This window comes from Pogona vitticeps, chromosome 4, assembly GCF_051106095.1.
Source record: "Pogona vitticeps strain Pit_001003342236 chromosome 4, PviZW2.1, whole genome shotgun sequence".
Lineage (NCBI taxonomy): Eukaryota > Metazoa > Chordata > Lepidosauria > Squamata > Agamidae > Pogona > Pogona vitticeps.
The window spans coordinates 224,937,419-224,957,311 of NC_135786.1; the positions used below are offsets into that span (position 1 = coordinate 224,937,419).

General features: G+C 41.5%; 1 protein-coding gene and 1 long non-coding RNA gene across 3 annotated transcripts in view; one reads left to right on the forward strand and one right to left on the reverse strand.

The window, feature by feature from the left end:
- DEPTOR (DEP domain containing MTOR interacting protein) overlaps window positions 1–19,893 on the forward strand; it is a 60,665-nt gene that overhangs the window by 24,480 nt on the left and 16,292 nt on the right. The window contains exons 4-7 of one of the 2 annotated variants that reach the window (XM_072999283.2): window positions 346–469; window positions 9,170–9,348; window positions 17,618–17,803; window positions 18,576–18,710. In XM_072999283.2, coding sequence (XP_072855384.2) covers window positions 346–469; window positions 9,170–9,348; window positions 17,618–17,803; window positions 18,576–18,710 — 624 coding nt within the window. The remainder of the gene's footprint in view (window positions 1–345; window positions 470–9,169; window positions 9,349–17,617; window positions 17,804–18,575; window positions 18,711–19,893) is intronic. The other variant, XM_078391620.1, reaches the window with a different exon arrangement.
- On the reverse strand, window positions 530–7,525 carry LOC144588579 (uncharacterized). Its single transcript, XR_013544194.1, has 2 exons — window positions 6,152–7,525; window positions 530–5,925 (listed from the first exon to the last, which is right to left on the reverse strand). It is a non-coding gene; the product is annotated as an uncharacterized LOC144588579 (long non-coding RNA).

The window sequence follows — 19,893 nt, forward strand, 5'->3', positions numbered from 1 at the left end:
CAAAATTTAAAAGTTAAAATTTGAGGGGGAGAACTATGGATATTTCCCAGGCTTCCTATCGGCATATGTTTGGGCACTGTTGGGAATAAAATGCTGGACTAAATAGGCATTTGATCTGATCAAACAGGGCCATTATGTTCTAATAAATGGAAAGAACAACAACCAATTGTGAGAGGGAGGCTAGAAACCTTTCTGCGTGTTTGCAAGTCCAGTATTGTAATGGGGGAAATTCTGCTGCTATTTTGCATTTGCTTTGCTTTTGAGTCGATAGAGATAATTGGCTGGAAACTTAACCTCTTCCTACGAACTGCTTAGCATTCTGATTTCCTCTTTTTTTCCTTTCAGTTTGCGATGAGCATAAGGAGTTCAAAGATCTCAAACTTTTCTACCGCTTTAGGAAAGATGATGGAACCTTCCCCCTGGACAACGAAGTGAAAGCCTTCCTGAGAGGACAGAGGATCTACGAAAAGTATGTGGCTCACAACGTGTCGAATGCGAGAGTTGTTGTTTATCATTTATTGTCACTCCCTTTATTTCTGTTGAGCAAACCTTAGAGGATCAAAATAGCTCTGTTTATGAACAAAAAGGAAGTATCACACAAGCTTGGTGGAAACTTCTTTTGCCTTCCCCTTTTTTCCAGCATGATTGTTTTTTTTCCCAGAGAATCCTACCTTTTCATGTTGTGCCCAGAGTAAGTCAGTTCCATCATTTTTACCTCCAGAAATTGTTCAGACTTGATTTGCTCTAGGACCTACTTGTTCATCTTCCTGGTGGTCCAGCGTCTCCACAAAGCACTCCACCAGCACCACATTTCAAATGAATTTAATTTTCCCCCGTCAGCTTTCTTAACTGTTTGTAGATACTATTGGCAAATCTGTTACACCGTCCATGCCTGCCCAGAAAGTAGTCAGCTGGCTTCTGATCTTTTCTCATCAAACTGCCCAAGAAGGACTGAGTGTGCTTAATGACCATAGATTAGGGACTGTGGAGGAAGAAGAAACCACGAAACCAGGCAGAGGGTATGGAACAGAACAGAAGCACTTCATGCTACAATATTTGGTTGCAGGTCCCACTGTTTGACTTATATTTACATATAGCTAGGAAAATAGTGTTACTGCGTTCAGGTGTTCGTCTTTGATTACACTTCTCTTCATTCTCATCATCTTCAGTCTCAAGATCATTATTTAGTTAAAGAGGTTGAGGGAGATGGCTCCAGAGAGTTCCAGAGAGTGCATTTAATCAATATTTGAAACAGATGGTTGTGTGGAAATACTGAATATCCTACCAGATTATGTGGGTCAACTAATGGAAAAGTTAAGCCATCTTTTAGTATAGCTCATGTCTTTTTTTTTAATATATGTTTTTTAAAAAATTTGCTCAGGCTGTGGGAGATTGGTTGTGACATGGACTTATCAGGCAAGGGAGCGATGAATAAAAATTCATGTGGTGCCATTTACTAGCATTTACCAAAAGGTGAACAGGTACATTAGTGGGCAAATAAAATGTCAAGAAGCACATTAGCCTATTTAAGGTGCAAATCACTGGGTGAGATTTTTTTTTTCATAGTCTGCAGCTGATATTATTCCCATATAAATGTTAAGTCTGTATTGGGAAGCGGATTGAGGAAAAGGCTTAAAAGGAGCACATGGAACAGAAGTCCAGAACAAATTGCTATATGTATTAGCATTTGGGAAATATAACTTAGATCCAATGTGTGTGTGTATTCCTAAAGTGTGTTTTTTTCTAAAGGAAGAAAGGCTAACCTTGGTTCTCCAATTGGTTTTGAATGATAGTTTCCACTCTTTCTCACTATCTGCTACACTGTTGTTATGCGCCATCAAGTCATCTCTAGTCTATGATGATCCTATGAATGACCGATCTCCAAAATGGCCTGACCTCAACAGACCTGCACAGTTCTTGCAAACTCAAGATTGTGGCTTCCTTATGGAACCAATCCATCTCTTACCGGTCTTTTATTTTCCCCAGCATTATTGTCTTTAATAGTCTTCTCGTGATGTGCCCAAAGTACAACTGCCGCAGTTTCATAGTATTTGCTATGCAGCCTAGGACTAATTGAAGTTGCAGGGGGGGAAAAAACCAAGGAAGGCTTCAGTTGCTTATCCCTGCCCTAAAGACTTGAAAGTGGTTCAACTGAAGCATTGTTGATGCACAGTATTCCTCCCCACCTCCAGTCCTTTATCATCTCTTATCAAGTACATTTTGCAGACTTTTCTAATGCTTTGAATAACTGCAAAACCTGTCTGACAAGAAGTGATAATGGTACAAGAAAGAGAGAGAGATTACTGCCTGAGACATATCTATGAATCATCATCATCACGTGCTGTCAAGTCAATTCTGATTTATGGCAACCCTTTCCAGAGTTTTCCAGGTACAGAATGCTCTGAAGTTGTTTACCATTCCTGCCTTCTGGAGGCATCCCAGGATTGTGCAGCTTGCCCAAGGCCACCCAGGCTGGCTCTTGTTTCTGGAGGCAGAAGCCAACCTCTGGTTCCACAGCCAGATACCGAAACCGCTCAGCTGTCCAATCAGTTCAAGACATCTATATCTACATCTTGGGCAGTAATAGTTGCTGAACACTCTGACAGTGCTCGTAAAAACATGCCCGTCTCCAGGGCTGGCCTGTTTTCATTTCTCATTCTTGCCTGCAGAGAAAATCAGTACAAAAAAAGCCAAAAGCCTAGAATCAATAAGAAACTCTTTCAGTGGTTGTTGTGGGTTTTCCGGGCTGTTTGGCCGTGTTTTTAAGGTTTTTCTTCCTAACGTTTCGCCAGTCTCTTTCAGCTTTATTGCAGGCCACATTAAATCGTTTTTTTAAAAAAAACATCATGAGGATAACAGGGAGTCTCTAGCTGTAAGTTCAAAGAGCTAGAGAAGCAGCTATTTGATCTGGTGTTTTGTTTTTCAGTAGTCCCCCATTCCACTGCTGAACCCTGCTCAACCATGGGTGCTGTTACAATTGTATGTACTTAACCCTCTTGGTAGTTAATTCATAAATGCCATTATATCTAAGCAGCATTCTGGCTCTAAGGGTCAAACTAAGAGCACTTAATGAGAAGAGGAAATTCCTTAAGTGCTGGAAATGCCCGATTCTCACGAGAGGAAACTTTGACACACTCCACATAGTTGTGGTAGAATTGGGGAGAGTGGTCATCCATGAGCATAGCCTTGAGGTCATTGGGGGAAATGGGATAGAAATTAAACAATTAAACAAATGACTACTCACCCGGTCACCTGTGGTAATTAAACAGCTCCTTCAGCTAAAGAAAAAACCCTTGATATGCTGGAAATGCTTCAGGATTGCTCTGAGATTGGGACAGTTAGATTCATATCATTTTCCATTGATTGCATGATGTGCAGAAGCCGCTTTCTGAGATAGCAGGTTTTGCGTATCATGAAACAACAATTAACTTGTTCATTATTGTCACTTTACTGCATATGTATTTTTACTCCCAAAGACAGAGAGAGATATTCATATTCAAAACAAAAGAAAAAGAAAAAACTAAAACCATGTCTGGCTTTGCAAACAATGTGCTGCGTGTAAAACCGCAGAAGCCTCTGTGCTGCAAGGTCAGAAGACCAGCCATTGTAAGATCGAATCCACGTGTCGGAGTGAGCTCCCATTGCTTGTCCCAGCTCCTGCCAACCTAGCAGTTTAAAAGCATGTAAAATGCAAGTGGATAAATAGGTACCACCTCGGTGGGAAGGTAACAGCATTCCGTGTCTAGTCGCGCTGGCCACATGACCACGGAAACTGTCTTTGGACAAGCGCTGGCTCTACAGCTTGAAAAACGGGATGAGCACTGCCCCCTAGAGTCGGACACGACTGGACTAAAAACGTCAAGGGGAACCTTTACCTTTACCTTGACTTGGTGGGTAAGTGGGGGTTGGGGAACCATTGACTGCTCTGCTTCAGGCAACAAACTATCTTGAGTCAGCTTTAGGTCCAAGTCTATCCACTTTGCTTGCTTGTTTGCTTGCCTGCCTGCCTGCAGTTTTATTTAATGGTAGCCAGGAAAACAATCTATTCTTCATTTCCGAATGCCAAGACACAGCAAATGGGAGGTCATGCTGTGCTTCCAGTACACGAATGTAATACCACAGAATTATTATTTTTTTCATAAATAGTGGGGAGCTGCACAGTTTTAATGGCTGTGGTCGAAATGAAATGTTCCAGCTTGGAATTCAGCCTAAAAGCAATGAGGAAAAGGGCCTTGGCCCGGAAATACAGCTAGATTCTTCAGAAGCTCTCTACTCCAGTATGTTTAATGAGAAATAGCTTGTTAATTATTATACTCTGATTAGTTTGCAGCAACGGCACTCCTTTTTCATAGAAGGCGAGGATTCTATTATTGTTTTCTCCATACATTTCAGAACCAGCCAAATTCTTCAGCAAAGAAGCATGATCTCTGTGCTTGGAATGCAAACATGGGTATTACCTCAGTGTTCATTTAATTCATCGGAATTAATATGATTGCAGTTCGTTTAATTCAGTGTGAATTAACTGAGGGTTGCTTCCAGCTGGATGTCGCCTGCAGCAACTGTTCCAAAGCAGGGAGGTGATGTGGAAATCTGGCTGTCTGGTTCGCAGTTTGTTCTCAGTATCCTACCATCCGGCTCATTTCACATCAAGTTGCAATTTTTCCCCCCTCATGGAAATGTACATCGCTCAGAAACATTACTTGTTTGGAATACAGCTCCCCAAATCCCCCAGTTGCTGGCTTGCTGGCTGGGAGATTCTGGGAATTGTTGACTAACGTTTCGTACTCTGCAAAAATTATTGGAGGTGTGTGTGTTTTTAACTTCGGAGTGAATGTCTTTCTGTCCAGCGCTGTCTGCCCCTTCGTTCCTTCTAGCCTTTGCATTCAAAGAGAAGCCCATCTCTCTGCTGAGTAGGCGTTCCCCTCTTTTCCCTTGGTTGAAGGCAACCAGTTGTGCAGTAAGGAAAGCAGCGTTCACTGGTCTGTAATTTCAAGCAATTGTTAGTAAAGATTTTTTTTAAAAAAAATCTTTCTCATATAAATGTCTCAGAGTGAGACTTCTCAGCACCATTTAATGAGAAAGGGGTGGACTCTGTGGAAATTGAAGCTATTCCTCTCCCACTGACTCTCCCCTTATAGTTCAGAGGAGGGAAAATATAAGGCAGGGGAAGAAAAATGTTATCTCAAGCAAAAAAAAAAGACACACCCCACACCTTCAAAAAAGGGGAAAGGGGGAAGCAAATAGAAATATCTTTCCTTCCTCTAAGAGCTCCATCCTGTTATGCTCCAGAGTGTCTGACATAAGGCAGGAGTTCTACCCCTGCTGTAGGAAGTCCAAGAGGGAATCCCACCATAGAGATAAAATTACGGTTGTTTCAAGATAGTTGGGGCCACTGGGTTTGGACTCCATCCCAGTGGCCAGTTCCCAAAACCAGTCCATGGCTTTTTCCAAATGGCACGATCAGTTCCTCTTCATTCTTACAAAAACCTAAATCACGTTGGAACGTTATTGTGATGGGAAAGAAGCCGCCTCTGTGTCTTAACGCTGGGGGAGACACAACGTGACTGTCTTTATGGTCGCCTAGAGTGGTCGCAATGACCAGATAGGCGGGGTATAAATTAAATAAATAAATAAATACTCAGAGCACATCACATACACACCCTGAATGTAAGGCATGTCAACACACGAACAATCAAATTACATATGACATTAAACACACACTTTGGTACTGACTGTATCTTTTCACAACAGGCAATAGCCACTGTGGGTAGCCTTGTCAGGATCAAGTACAGGAGTAGATGTTGTCTAGAGGGGCGGGGTAATAAGTCTAATAATAAATAAAATAAATAAATAAAAATCCTGCCCTCCTTTCACTTTGGAATTGCCACTCTAGATCTGCTGTTTGTTTGTTTAAAATAAATTTACCTCACGGTTGTTGTGGGTTCTTCGGGCTTCTTGGCCGTGTTCTGAGGGTGGTTTTTCCTAACGTTTCGCCAGTCTCTGTGGCAGTTTGCTGTCCTCTGAAGATGCCGGCCACAGAGACTGGTGAAACGTTAGGAAAAACCACCCTCAGAACACGGCCAAGAAGCCCGAAGAACCCACAACAATCATTAGATCCCGGCCGTGAAAGCCTTCGCGAATACAAATTTACCCCACCTTTCTCCTTAAAAGGACCCAAGGTAGCTTACATCATTAAAAGACAATATAGCAGTACCTCGGTTTATGATCGCCTTGGTTAACGTAATTTTTGGTTTACGAAGGATAATCCATTGAAAATAATGTCTTGGTTTTGTTTTGTTTTTTTCAGTACGAAGCAAGTTTCCCCAGGATGTATTGTACCTAGAGGTTTGTAGTGCAGACCTCGTTCCTAAGGCAATCCGTGTTTCGGTTTATGAATTTTTCACATTATGTAACATCCTGGAGAACGCATTAATTTCATAAACCGAGGTATTCACAACAGTGAGTGCAAAAATACTTTTAAAAGGATCAAACAAATACCACAGAGAGAGAGAGAGAGAAACCCCATAAGCAACACCAAAACACATTCAAAGCAGTAAAGTATAACTATCCATTTGAAAACCCCACTCAGGCAGCCGGTCACTCAGGGAAAGCCTGCCTGAAGGGAAAAATCTTCACCTGCTTATTGAAGGACTGCTTTTATTGAATAAGATGTTCCTGATGGTGCCCATGGAATAAAAATGGTCAGTAGTCTATTTTATAGTGCTTGCATTTTGCCCCTTCTCCTCCCCCCACACTATTCAGAATGATAGGCAGATCCTTAGTAGTTTTAATTACTGGCTTGATTTGTTTACTGGCCTTGAATCAGAACGAAAAATCCCTAATCTGGGCCTTGCTTTGGTTCCCCTGTTGCCATGGCAAAATCATGCATGCTTGAATAGCTAAAGATTAAACTCTATTTACCCCGGTGTTGATGTGTCTATTGCTCGGCTGTGACCCTACCAAAATAAAACACAGACCATGGGGGGAAAACACTTTTTAATAACTTTTATGGGATTTACGTGTCACTTTTTAGTAGAATTCTTGGAGAAATTCATTTCATTGGCATTATAATGCAATTATATCTAATTCGTAGTTTCCCAAGCCAACATATGAACTGCAATGGACTTATCTTTTGCTCCCCATATTTTTAAAAAGTTTTGCATTTCTCTGTTAGAAACTCGTGTATGAGAATGAGGAAGATGACATTTTCTCCTCTTTCTCAGTTGTTTATATTTCCTTAGCACAGACAAATCAACCTACCAAAGTGTATACTTGAGAGAAAGTTGTGTACAATTCTTAATGGGGGTCACTGTACACAGAACCACCTACATTTTTTTTGTCTGCAGTTTTAAAAAAATCCACATAAACATCTTAATGGAAACCTGTGCTTGAACAAATGTGAATGTCATAGAAAGTGCCGGTGGGTACATGTGTCCGTCTCTACCTTCTACAATTACTTGGCTGCTGTAAATACAATTAACACCTTTCCATTCCTTGTTAAGGTCAGATCCCTCCTTACCTCCCAGAACATTAGCCACAATTAGCTGATGCAAGTTATGCAAAGCTTAGGCAAACACCAATAGGATTCCAGCCAGTTGGAGAGGGCAGAGTTCCCATGATGTAGCAAAATGCAACCACCTTTTCTCACACTGGTGGGCATATTTGGATGCACATATACATTGTGTCTGATCATTGATGGTGCACATATAGAATGATAGCACATATAGAATGATAGCACTTTTCATATATTTGAAAGGCTGTCATACAGAGGAGGGGTAAGATCTATTCCCAATCATCCCAGAGTGTAGGACATGCAACAATAGGCTGATTTCAGTTGAATATCAGGAAAAACTTCCTAACTGTTAGAGCAGTATGATAGTGGAACCAGTTAACTCAGGAGTTGGTGAGTGCTGCCATACTGGAGGCATTCAAGAAAAACTTAATCACCTGGCAGATATACTTTGACTGTATTCATGCATTGAGCAGGGGATTGGACTTGATGGCCTTGTAGGCCCCTTCCAGCTTCACTTTTCTATGATTCTATGAATGTATGCAGCTTTTTACTGGGAAATGTTAGCCATATAAAATGTCTAGAGGAAGTAATTTTGAACTTTGAAGTCTGGTGTAAGATTTTGAACCAGGAACCATTGTTATATCAAGTGTGTTATTATTGTTATGTGCCTTCATGTAGGAACTGACTTATAGTGACCTTAACTGGGAATTTCAAGGTATGTTAGATATTTAAGGAATGATTTTACTAGTTTCACATCCCCAGTGAGTTTCCATGGCTGAGCAGGGATTCACACCCAGGCCTTCTGAGTCCTGGTCCAATAGTCTATCCTCTACACCAAGTACTTGGATATTCTTACCAACTACATACAGTGGTGCCCCGCATAACGGGTGCCCTGTTTAACGACGAATCTGCATAGCGATGGGTTTTTTGCTATTGTTTTTGTGATCACATTGCGATGTTTTAAATGGTAAAACATCGCTTCGCGATGATCGGTAAGCTGTTTCGCTTACCGATTTTCGCATAGCGATGTTTTTAGAACAGCTGATCGGCGGTTCCAAAATGGCCTCCAGGTAAAAAAATGGCTGCCCGCAGTGTTTTCGCGCCCATTCCTCGCTTACCAGGCAGTGAAAATGCCGGCCGTATGGAGGATTTTTGCATAACAGTGAGTTTTTTGCCCATAGGAACGCACTAAATGTGTTTTAATGCATTCCTATGGGCTTTTTTGTTCCGCATAGCGACGAATCCACATAGCGACGATTTTTCCAGAACGGATTATTGTCGCTATGCGGGGCACCACTGTAGTCTTCTATTCATTTATGCCCTTCGCCCAGTTGTGAGGGGGAAGACCAAGATTGGAGAACTATGTGTAGTTAATTCTTCTATGGTGCTATGGCTTGGACACTTACATGCAGAACATGTCTTCTGACACACGTCGAGGTCCCTGCTCATCCTGGAGAGCATGCACATTGCTTTAGTAATCTTTTTTCCCCCAGTGCTTTTATGTCTTAACTTAATGGATTCACTTGTTTGGCATATGCATTTGGTCCTTCCCTGGGCAAAGTTGAAGAAACACTGGATTAGAACCTAAAGTGTTTTTTTTCTGCATTTAACTAGCAAGTTACTGCTTTCCCTTTGTCATCTCTTCTTTCATTGCAGGCTAATGAATACTGAAAATGCACTTTTACAAGCTAGAGAAGAGGAAGGAATAAAATATGAACGTACTTTCATGGCGTCTCAGTTGATTGATTGGTTGATCCAGGAAGGAGAGGCCACCACAAGGTCTGAGGCTGAACAACTTGGGCGTCGGCTGCTGGAACATGGAATCATGCAGCATGGTAAGACGCCGGCTCGGTTTCGGACTAGAGGCAAACGATCTCATAATGCAAGTACCTATTTTATCATGTGTTGTTTGATCCAAAGGTTTATTCTGTTGAGGGACCCATTTCTTCAGGGCTAATTTGCTAGGGACCAAGTAATTTAGAGGATTTATTTCTTAAACAATTTCTAACCTAGTTTACAGCCATAGATCTGACAGCAGGGTCCAGTCAATTGAATTCTAGCAGTAGTTAATGTCCAAGGCAAAAAGATGTTTCTTCCTCCAGAACCCCATCTTCTCCAGAGCTTGGAACAGCAGGTTATTAAAAAGCTTAATCTGTTTTCCCACCCTCAGCATTGTCTCCCTGATTCGGACAGTCAGTGGCTGTGATCTCATTTTGTTTTCCTTGCAACACCAGTCTTCAGAGTTGTAGTGTTTTTATATATAGGAAACTGTGTGAATCAGGGTCCATGCAGAGGCACCGCTAGGGTGGGACATGGCAGTCAAGTGGACTCCCATCTGCACAACCCATTTTCTAGGGAACATTAAAAGAGAGCTTGAAAACATCCCACTTTTGGACGACGGCTCCCAGAATCCCTGAGACAGCAGGGCCATGGAGGATTCTGGGAGTCGTGGAAGAAAAGAAGATTTCCAAGCTCTACATTAAAGCCGAATGAAATGTTAGGACAGTGGGATGTGATTTTCAGCACTGGCTTTGATCCAGAGGAACACTGTTAATGGAATGTCTGGATTATAAACATCAGATGGAGCAAAGACTACTCAGCTGCTGCCATTATTCCTGAAGCATATTTGCAGATGCCAGATGAGGTCTGAAGACTAGAAAGTCTTCTAAAGAAATAGGGAAAAGTTTTCTGCCATATCATCTGTTTTCCGTTGTGTGGTATTTATGCTCAGCTAGAAGGAAAATTGGAAGTGAAATCTCCTCCTGCTGGTGTATTTAGCAGGAAGTGAATGATACAATTGTTGTGTGTGAAGAATCAGAGACGTACATTTCATGTGGGGTTAAAAAAACTAAGCCCTGAGTTCTCAATATGTGTTCTTCTACAATTTATATGTGCAATGAATAAGTAGATAAATAAACATTAGTATGTAATCGTGACCAATTGTGCGTTGTTAGAACGTTCACAAACCTGATGGACAAAACAAGAAACGTACAGCATCAAACAGCTGCAGTATTTTCCATTAATGATGACCCATTTAATGTGATGTTTTCCTTGAAAGCTTTTTTAAACAATCCGTGAAGAGGAAGAAAATGAATGTGATTCAGACATTTATTGTTTCAGACCAAGTTTGAAAATAATATAGCCACAGCTCGTGGGAGTGTCTGGAGAGTGTAGGGCAAAAGAGATGCTTCTTCCTAGTTTGAAATCCTCAGTTTCTTTTATTATTCTAATGTATACACACAAGTGGGGGAGGTGGTGGTGTTGTGGGTTAAACCGCAGAAGCCTCTGTGCTGCAAGGTTAGAAGACCAGCAATTGTAAGATCGAATCCATGTAACGGAGTGAGCTCCCGTCACTTGTCCCAGCTCCTGCCAACCTAGCCATTCGAAAGCATGTAAATGCGAGTAGATAAATAGGTACCACCATGGTGGGAAGGTAACGGCGTTCCGTGTCTAGTCATGCTGGCCACATGACCACAGAAAGTGTCTTCAGACAAATGCTGGCTCTACGGCTTGGAGACGGGGATGAGTAGCACCCCCTAGAGTCGGACATGACTGGACTAAAGGTCAAGGGGAATCTTTATACACACAAGTGCAGGAGTTCATGCATATACCGTATGTGCAAATAATGTGCTACCGTGTTTCCCCGAAAATAAGATAGGGTCTTATATTAATTTTTGCTCCAAAAATGCATTAGGGCTTATTTTCAGGGGATGGGGTTTTTTTCATGTACAACAATCTACATTTATTCAAATACAGTCATGCCATCTTCTTCTGGTTGCTGCCCAAGGGTGGAGGGCAGGGTTTCCCTTAACTGGGGCTTATTTTGGGGGTAGGGCTTATATTACGGACATCCTGAAAAATCATACTAGGGCTTATTTTCAGGTTAGGTCTTATTTTCGGGGAAACAAGGTATATCCTGTGTTTGCAAATTAGGCTGACAAATCAGTATGCAGCTTTTTCACACACAACCTAGAAGATATTTGGTAGATAACATTTGATGGCTGAGATTCCCAGGCTCTTTATAGAGGCACTTATATTCTATATGTTTGGGGGTGAAGGGAGATGAATCTTGGTTAGGAGGCATACATAGAGCTACGGCGTCTCGGGGATGAATTGCTCCCTGGCGCTTTCCCCTGTGCACGTCCAAGGTGTTCCATAAATATCATGATTAGAATATTTCTACACTGTTAAAAGTGGGATATTTTATAGTAAGAAAAGCCCAAAAGCTATTGCAAGTAAGCCCATCACTATAAACATCATACCAAAATGGAGGTCTTATTTATTCAGACTTAATAAGATTATATAGTTCATTGAGATGGAGCATCTGGTTATGGAGACAGAGGGGCTGATGTCTGAAGTCTGATTGGGCCTCCCAGGAGAGGAGCCAGTGAAGATCACCCAGAACGTATATGGATGATGGGTTAAGTCATGTGGTAATTATTACTCTGTAATAAGTCCTGCCAGCTATGCATCCTTGGGCAAGCTGCACAGTCTCAGAACACCACCAGAAGCAGAGACTGGTAAACCTCTTCTGAGTCTTTTGTACCTAGAGAAGCCTGGAAGGGATTACCATAGGTTAGAATTGACTTGACAGCATGTAATTATTGTATAGCTGCTTGGATAGCTCACTGGCTTAGGCATCTGGCTATGGAGCCAGCGGTTGGGGGTTCAATTCCCCACTGTGTCTCCTGGAGGAGAGCCAGCCTGTCTGGCCATGGGCAAGCTTTATACTCTACATAGAAAACCCTGGAAAGAGTTGCCAGAAGTTAGAATTGACTTGACGGCACACAAAGATTAAATTTTCATTGTTGTATGACCACTGTGGGCTAAACCGCAGAAGCCTGTGCTGCAGGGTCAGAAGACCAAGCAGTCGTAAGATCGAATCCACGCGATGGCATGAGCTCCCGTCGCTTGTCCCAGCTCCCGCCAACCTAGCAGTTCAAAAGCATGCAAATGCGAGTAGATTAATAGGGACCACCTCGGTGGGAAGGTAACAGCGTTCCATGTCTAAGTGGCACTGGCCATGTGACCACGGAAGATTATCTTTGAACAAAACGCTGGCTCTATGGCTTGGAAACGGGGATGAGTACTGCCCCCTAGAGTCGAACACGACTGGACAAAAATTGTCAAGGGGAACCTTTACCTTTACCTTATGACCACTTCATTCAAATTATCCTTGTCTTCTGGGATTCCAGATCTTCTAAAACGTGCAGAAGCAGGATCCTTAGATCAGGACGCCTTTAAGTTCTGTTATTTTGATGATGACAATGATGATGAAGATATTAGAAGTAGTTTACTCTGACCGGACTACTACTAGTAAGGGCTTTCAACCTTATGAATATGGGAAGATGTCTTATATCAGGTCAGACCAGAGCTTGGAAACCTTCCTGTTTTGGACTGCAACTCCTAAAACCCTCCTGTCATCATGTCCCCTGTGGTCCAAAAAATAATTTTTTTTCCCAAGCTCTGTGGACTAAATATTTTGCACTGCACAATTATGTCAGTTTCATACCAGTTTAATGACTATAGCACCATTTAAAGAAAATCTGGGATTTGTAGTTTTGCTAGAGAATGTTCCTCAGGATTGTGATTCTCTAGTATGAAATTCTAAGCACTTCAGCAAATTGGAGATCCCGAGACTTGTTAGGATGCAGCCAGGACTGTTAAAGTGGTTGCGAACAGAAATAATGTCATTACGCTTTCTATGTCTGTCTAGGTGCCTCGTTGGTCAAGGACTCAATCTTGAGGCACTTCTAGTCACTGCTTGCCCAATCCTTTTAAATGGGACTGGACCGGAACCTTTTCATGCCAAGTATATTTTTGCCACTGAACTACAGGCTCTCTTGGCACAACTGAAACTCTGTTTTCTGCCCCCTCTCCCATCCTGCAGTTATTATTGCATATATTCAAAATGCTGAGATCACCTACTGTACTCTCTGTATAATGAAAATCAAACACCGTACGTAGTGTAATTAGAATCTTGGAACCAGGAAATGAATTGCTATGAAATGTAACATCCTCTGTAATTTTAATTTCAAAACTCTTCAGCTTAATGAAGGCCTTGAGGGGAATTGGAAAGTGCATCTGGTGCAAAGAGCCAATCATGCTGGCTCTGAAGCAGACCAGAAAGCTGAAATATTGTACTGTAAGACCGAGTGATCTTCGCTTCTCAGAAGCTTTTTAATAACTATAAAGGTTTGTGCCAATTTCAGTAGCAAATGGCGGAGAATGTAGCAATTGACCTAGATTTCACTGCAGTGCACCCTTGGCATATCCAGTTCAGGTCTTAAACAGTCAGATATGCTGATATGGCCTTGGAGAGGTTGCAAGGTAAATAACATAGTTACCTATCACTAGTTACTTGTGGGTAACAAGCAGCGTAACAAATAGTGATAACATTTCAGTAAAAATAGCAGAAGTAGTGAAAAATTTACATTTAAGTAAAACAAGTAGTTTTACTGCATGGACCACAACAAACTATGGCAAGTTCTTAAAGAAATGGGAGTGCCTGACCACCTCATCTATCTCCTGAGGAACCTATACATGGGACAGGAAGCAATATTTAAAACTGGATATGGAACAACTGATTGGTTCAAAATTGGGAAAGGAGTACGGCAATGCTGTATATTGTCTCCCTGCTTATTTAACTTATATGCAGAATACATCATGCGAAAGGCTGGACTGGATGAATCCCAAGCCAGAATTGAGATTGCCAGAAGAAATATCAACAGCCTCAGATATGCAGATGATGCCACTCTGATGGCAGAAAGTGTGGAGGAATTAAAGAACCTCTTAATGAGGGTGAAAGAGGAGAGTGCAAAAAACGGTCTGAAGCTCAATATCAAAAAGCTAAGATCACAGCCACTGGCCCCATCATCTCCTGGCAAATAGAAGGGGAAGATATGTAGGCAGTGACAGATTTTACTTTCTTGGGCTCCATGATCCCTGCAGATGGAGACAGCAGCCAAGAAATCAAAAGACGCCTGCTTCTTGGGAGGAAAGCGATGACAAACCTTGACAGCATCTTTAAAAGCAGAGACATCACCTTGCCAACAAAAGTCCGAATAGTCAAAGCTATGGTTTTTCCTGTAGTGATGTATGGAAGTGAGAGCTGGACCATAAAGAAGGCTGACCGCCGAAGAATTGATGCATTTGAATTGTGGTGCTGGAGGGGACTCTTGAGAGTCCCCTGGACTGCAAGGAGAACAAACCTATCCATTCTGAAAGAAATCCACCCTGAGTGCTCACTGGAAGGACAGATCCTGAAGCTGAGACTCCCATACTTTGGTCATCTCATGAGAAGAGGAGACTCCCTCAAAAAGCCCCTGATGTTGGGAAAGTGTGATGGCAAGAGGAGAAGGGGACGACAGAGAACGAGATGGTTGGACAGTGTCATCGAAGCAACCAACATGAACTTGACCCAACTCCGGGAGGCAGTGGAAGACAGGAGGGCCTGGCGTGCTCTGGTCCATCGGCTCACAAAGAGTCGGACACGACTTAACGACTAAACAACAACAACAAAACAAGTAGTATTTTCTAGTTACTTCCCAAGTTTACTTCGAGTCCTTAAGTGCCCCTTAAAGAGGTATTTTGACATGAATTTTCCCACTTTTTTTCCATTATCAGTTTCAAGGATTTTATATTTTGTATTTTAGTATTTGCAAGATGCAATATCAGAACAGGACACTAAAAGGAACCAGAGAGTATTTATTTTACCTTCATTTTTCTGGTCTGCTGGTAACAAAACACCAAATGTTAATAATGCTTAGCTCAACAGATTGCTTATACAACTGAAGCAACAATGACAGTAATGAGAAACATGGAACAAAGGACTTAATAAGTAATTCAATGAGTTTCTTTTAATAAATATTCTTCCAAATTCTGCATCCAGATTCTAATCCATACAGATTCCTACTAGCCTGCACATTCACAGATGAATGAGGAATTAAACTCATTGGGTGCCACAATCCACCTTGTGTAGTTATTATAGAATATGTTGCTTCTGGTTTTTCTGTCTCTTCTGTATGCAGAAATGATGTCACAGGAAATTCCATGTAATAATTCCCCTAAAGGTATCTTCAAAAGTTTATGAATTATCCTAAACTAGATAAGCACAGATGAATGTTCACAGTAACCTTATGTGTCCTTGGTTCACACCAGTTAGAGAGAAACAGATATCTGTCTTTGGACACAGTCACAAAATTCATCCAGGATTTTCAGCATTCCTGTGTGAATACCAGTACTCCTCCATGTTGACATTCAACATAAAGAGATCTTACCCTTATAGTTGAAGCACATTATTCTTTTTTTTTTTTGTAATATATGTGTACAGTATTTGTGTGTGTGAGAGAGAAATATAATAGTTCTGGAGGATCTAGCATATTTCTCTTTACCGTTTATTACACTGATTTTAGGAAATGAAAGTTTATCCTAATTGTCTCCCAAGGCAGGTTGGCTGAAGATATATCTCTGAAGGATTAGCATGTACTCAGGGACATTCTTGGGGTTATGCCCACCAGCTAAAATTTTCAATCCAGTTCCAGCCAGTGGCTCTCCTCCATATTTTTCTCATTTCTCTCTTACTAGCTGCTGAACATCACCATGATTATTCTTGATTTTGGATACGGCAACTGTAAATAATCATGGAATGTTGCATCCAAGCAAGTCTGCAAGGATTTTCAGAAGTCATTCGTTTTCTTTGTGAGCTCCTCCCTCCCCGCTTATTTTATTTTGGATGATCAACTGTAATTACCTGTACTCTTCAGGTCTCGTTACATGATTAAATAGACTAGCTTAGTGTATTTTATAAAGTGTATGATTTCTTCATCTTTATTCATTCACCATAGTACATCTTCGTTGGCTGCTCTCTCAGTCCAAGAAATTCTTAGTATTCGGCAATAAATCCACACGTCAAATTCTTCTGGCTTTTTTCTGTTGCTGTCAGTAGTAGCCTATGCTGAAGTCTTCCTTTCCATGCCATGTAGTAGAACCTTCAGATTCTAACAGAAAACAAACTAAATTCTAGAAGCCTGGAGTCAGTCCTTTCAACCCCCAGTGACACGCCCTGTTTTAAGACAGGCAGAGATTATGGCTTTTGCAAACTGTTTACCCTTGGTAATTAGCATACACATTTTGATTGGCAATGTAATTGCTTCTGAAGAGAACCTGGTACAGTATTTGTTTTCAGTATCAGTGCATGTTGTATAAAAGGGCTTGCACGATATATATTGTAAAGGGAACATTCTTCTTGGCATCAGGTACTTTCTCAAGCTTGGCACAGCACCTTTTCAGAAATAGCTGGCTCGGGAACACACCTGGTCTGAAACTGCAATTCCTCAGGACCTTCAGAGTGTGAGGAGTAGGGAAAAACTGTAAAAGAAGGCAAGTAGTATATCAAGGACTATCCTGACTTATCAGACTTGCTCTAAGGTCACTGATGTAGCAAATACCGCTCTGGAATGATTTTCATACTAACAGAGCTTTGATGTTATCTGCTGAAGGGCCAGGAAAATTGTGAAACTCTCTTTGCCCTAAATGTGAATGAGGTGATAACGAGGCTTTCAAATTCCTTATTGTCATGCTAATCTGGCAGAGGGGAAGTCAGAGATTTAAAAAAATAAGGAAACCATGTCTGGACATTTTCTTTCTCTTTCTTTCTCTCTCTCTTAGGTAGGGTTTCTATTTGCACTGAACAATGAAACATCTCTATAACCTTGTTTGCATTTCTGTGCAAAAGATCTGTCCCCTGGGTTCAGTTATTTTGTTAAAGCTCAGTGTGCTTTGTGAACGAAATATCTGGGTATAGTAGACCTTCTCTTTTTCGTCAGTGCCAATATCAGCAGCTTAATGAGATTGCCATTGTTGCTTTAAAAACTTTCCATCTCTCGCTGACTAGGAAAACCAGTAAGGTGGTGAATCTCCATGTGGTGCCCACAGGGATTGTACAACAAATAGGGGAACTTGTAGCTACTGCTAAAGTTAATTCCCCCATCCCCCCCAAAAAAACTCATTCTTTCCTGAATTTTATGTCCTACTAAAATGAGGCATTTCCGTCTCTTTCTCCTTCTTTCTCTCCCTCCCTCTCCCTCTCTGCTATCTCCCTAGTATCCAACAAACACCATTTTGTAGACAGCAATTTGCTGTACCAGTTCCGAATGAATTTCCGCCGCAGAAGGAGGTTGATGGAGCTGCTCACTGAAAAGTCTCGCTTGATACCAGAGAGTCATGACAGCCCCTTTTGCCTACGCAAGCAAAATCATGACAACAAAAAACATACCAGTTTCCTCTCAGGTATATATATATATATAATATAGAGCTAAAGACTTCCATTGTCTCCCTAAGGGTTATACTCAATTATACAGACAGAACATCATTAGAGATGGGAATTCCTTAAATGTTGAAAGACGTTTTATTTTCATAGCATGGGCTTTTTGTCTGTCCTGTGGCTTGCTTTGTTTTGTCATTGGTCACTGAGAAAGAAACATGGGCTTCATCTGCATTCAGGCATGACTAGCAGAAGGAATCATGTCATGGGAATATTAAAGTGCTTTCAGCTTTTAGCACTTTGAGGAAATGCAATTGTCTAGTTTTGACTCTATTGCTGTTTGTGTACGGGTTGTGTAACTTTCCCCATCTAACTGCGGCTAACTGAGGAAATGCCAGAGCATGTCTTGGTCACTTGTCTAGTCATCAGTCAGGTTGCACCACCAAGACGTGTCCTGGCAGCTTGTCAATTAGCCACAATTAGCTGCAGTGAAGTTATGCAGACCTTGCATGAACACTATTAGGATTCTGGCTCCTGAGTCTCTGGGCATATGGAAGTCCTAGTGAGGATAGTCATAGTTACATAATCCAGTGGGATCTCTTAAGAAGATTTGCTTGATAAGGTGAAAATTGGTGATGAATTGTTGAAAAGACAGAACTTGAGAAAGTTACTTTTTAAACCACAACTCCTAGAATTGCTTCTCTTCCTTTAAAATGGGGAAAGTTGCAATAGAGTCAAGAATAATGTTCCTTTTTTATGTGTATTTCCCCCCTCCCCCCCCCGGTTTGCTTTGGACAGTGAGCCCCACCAAGGAGATAAAAATCATCTCGGCGGTCAGACGGAGTAGCATGAGCAGCTGTGGGAGCAGTGGGTACTTTAGCAGCAGCCCAACACTCAGCAGCAGCCCCCCAGTACTGAGTAACCCCAAATCGGGTAAGATCGGTACAAGATCAGTGATTTGTTTGTGTAGGATTTATTCTGCTGACGTTCCTTCTTTTTCCCTGTTGTATTCCCCTCCCCCTGTCACGTGTTTATATTGAAAAACTGAACATATAAGACATATTCTTTAAATTATGTCTCTAAAACAGTGCGGACAAAGCTGTTAGTCATTCAGATCTGCATGCTAAAAATCGGAGACCCCCATGTCACCTCAGTGTTGCAGAATTGTACCCATTCAGAGTGAACAGAGGGAATTGAATATTTGCATTGAATCCTCATGTTTATAAATGTGTTAATATCCCAATGCAAACAGAAGATGTTATCCCTTTGTTTATAAAGTGTGAGGTGGTTTAATTTGGCAACAAATACATTGCATTAGAGTGTTGATTGCTTCTCAGTAACCATTCAAATGGCCGTTGGAGCCACTGTCTTTTCCTAGTCTGGATCAGAAGAAAGGAGACATTTGTCCTATGCTTATTGTAATGCAAACTTGACCATCTCAGACATTCTAAATCGATAATTGTTCTACTTCATAATCTGCAGGGCTTCCACATTTTACAGGGAAATTTTCCAGTCCAAATATGTGGCCAAGAACACATCCAGCACCTTGTTAATGAATTGTTTAAGTCTTTCTACTAAGACTTATACAATTCTCGTTACACAAGTATGAATTAGCAATAGGGTTCTGGCCACTTTGTGACTCTTCAAGCATAATTTGTATCCTAGTTGTGGAGGGGTGACAACATAACCTCGGGCAGCAAAATATTCCGGGCCATTCCTTGTGCTGAAACTTTGAAGGTGATAAAATAAAGTAGCCCCCAAATACTGAAACAACAGGTAGTGGGTGTAGCTTGAAAAAAATGTTCAGGTTCTGCCTGCTTACCATCAGTTCACAGATAGCCACGTTTTCATTAGGAGCAGAAGGTGTATCAGTCTTCACAATTGGCGGGAGCATGGTAGCTGCTGTTCATGTTGATGTCAGAACATTTGTGATATGGAAGGAGGCAGTCCTGTGGAGGCCACAGCACGTAGACTTCAACATGTGTTGACTTTGAGCATGGTCTTCAGACAGAGCTGGGGTATACTTCTTTTTTCTCAGACACAATGGCCACCCATGCTGTCTGAGGGACTGCAGGAGATGCAGTCCAAAAAAGCAACGTTCCCAACCTGGGCCCTC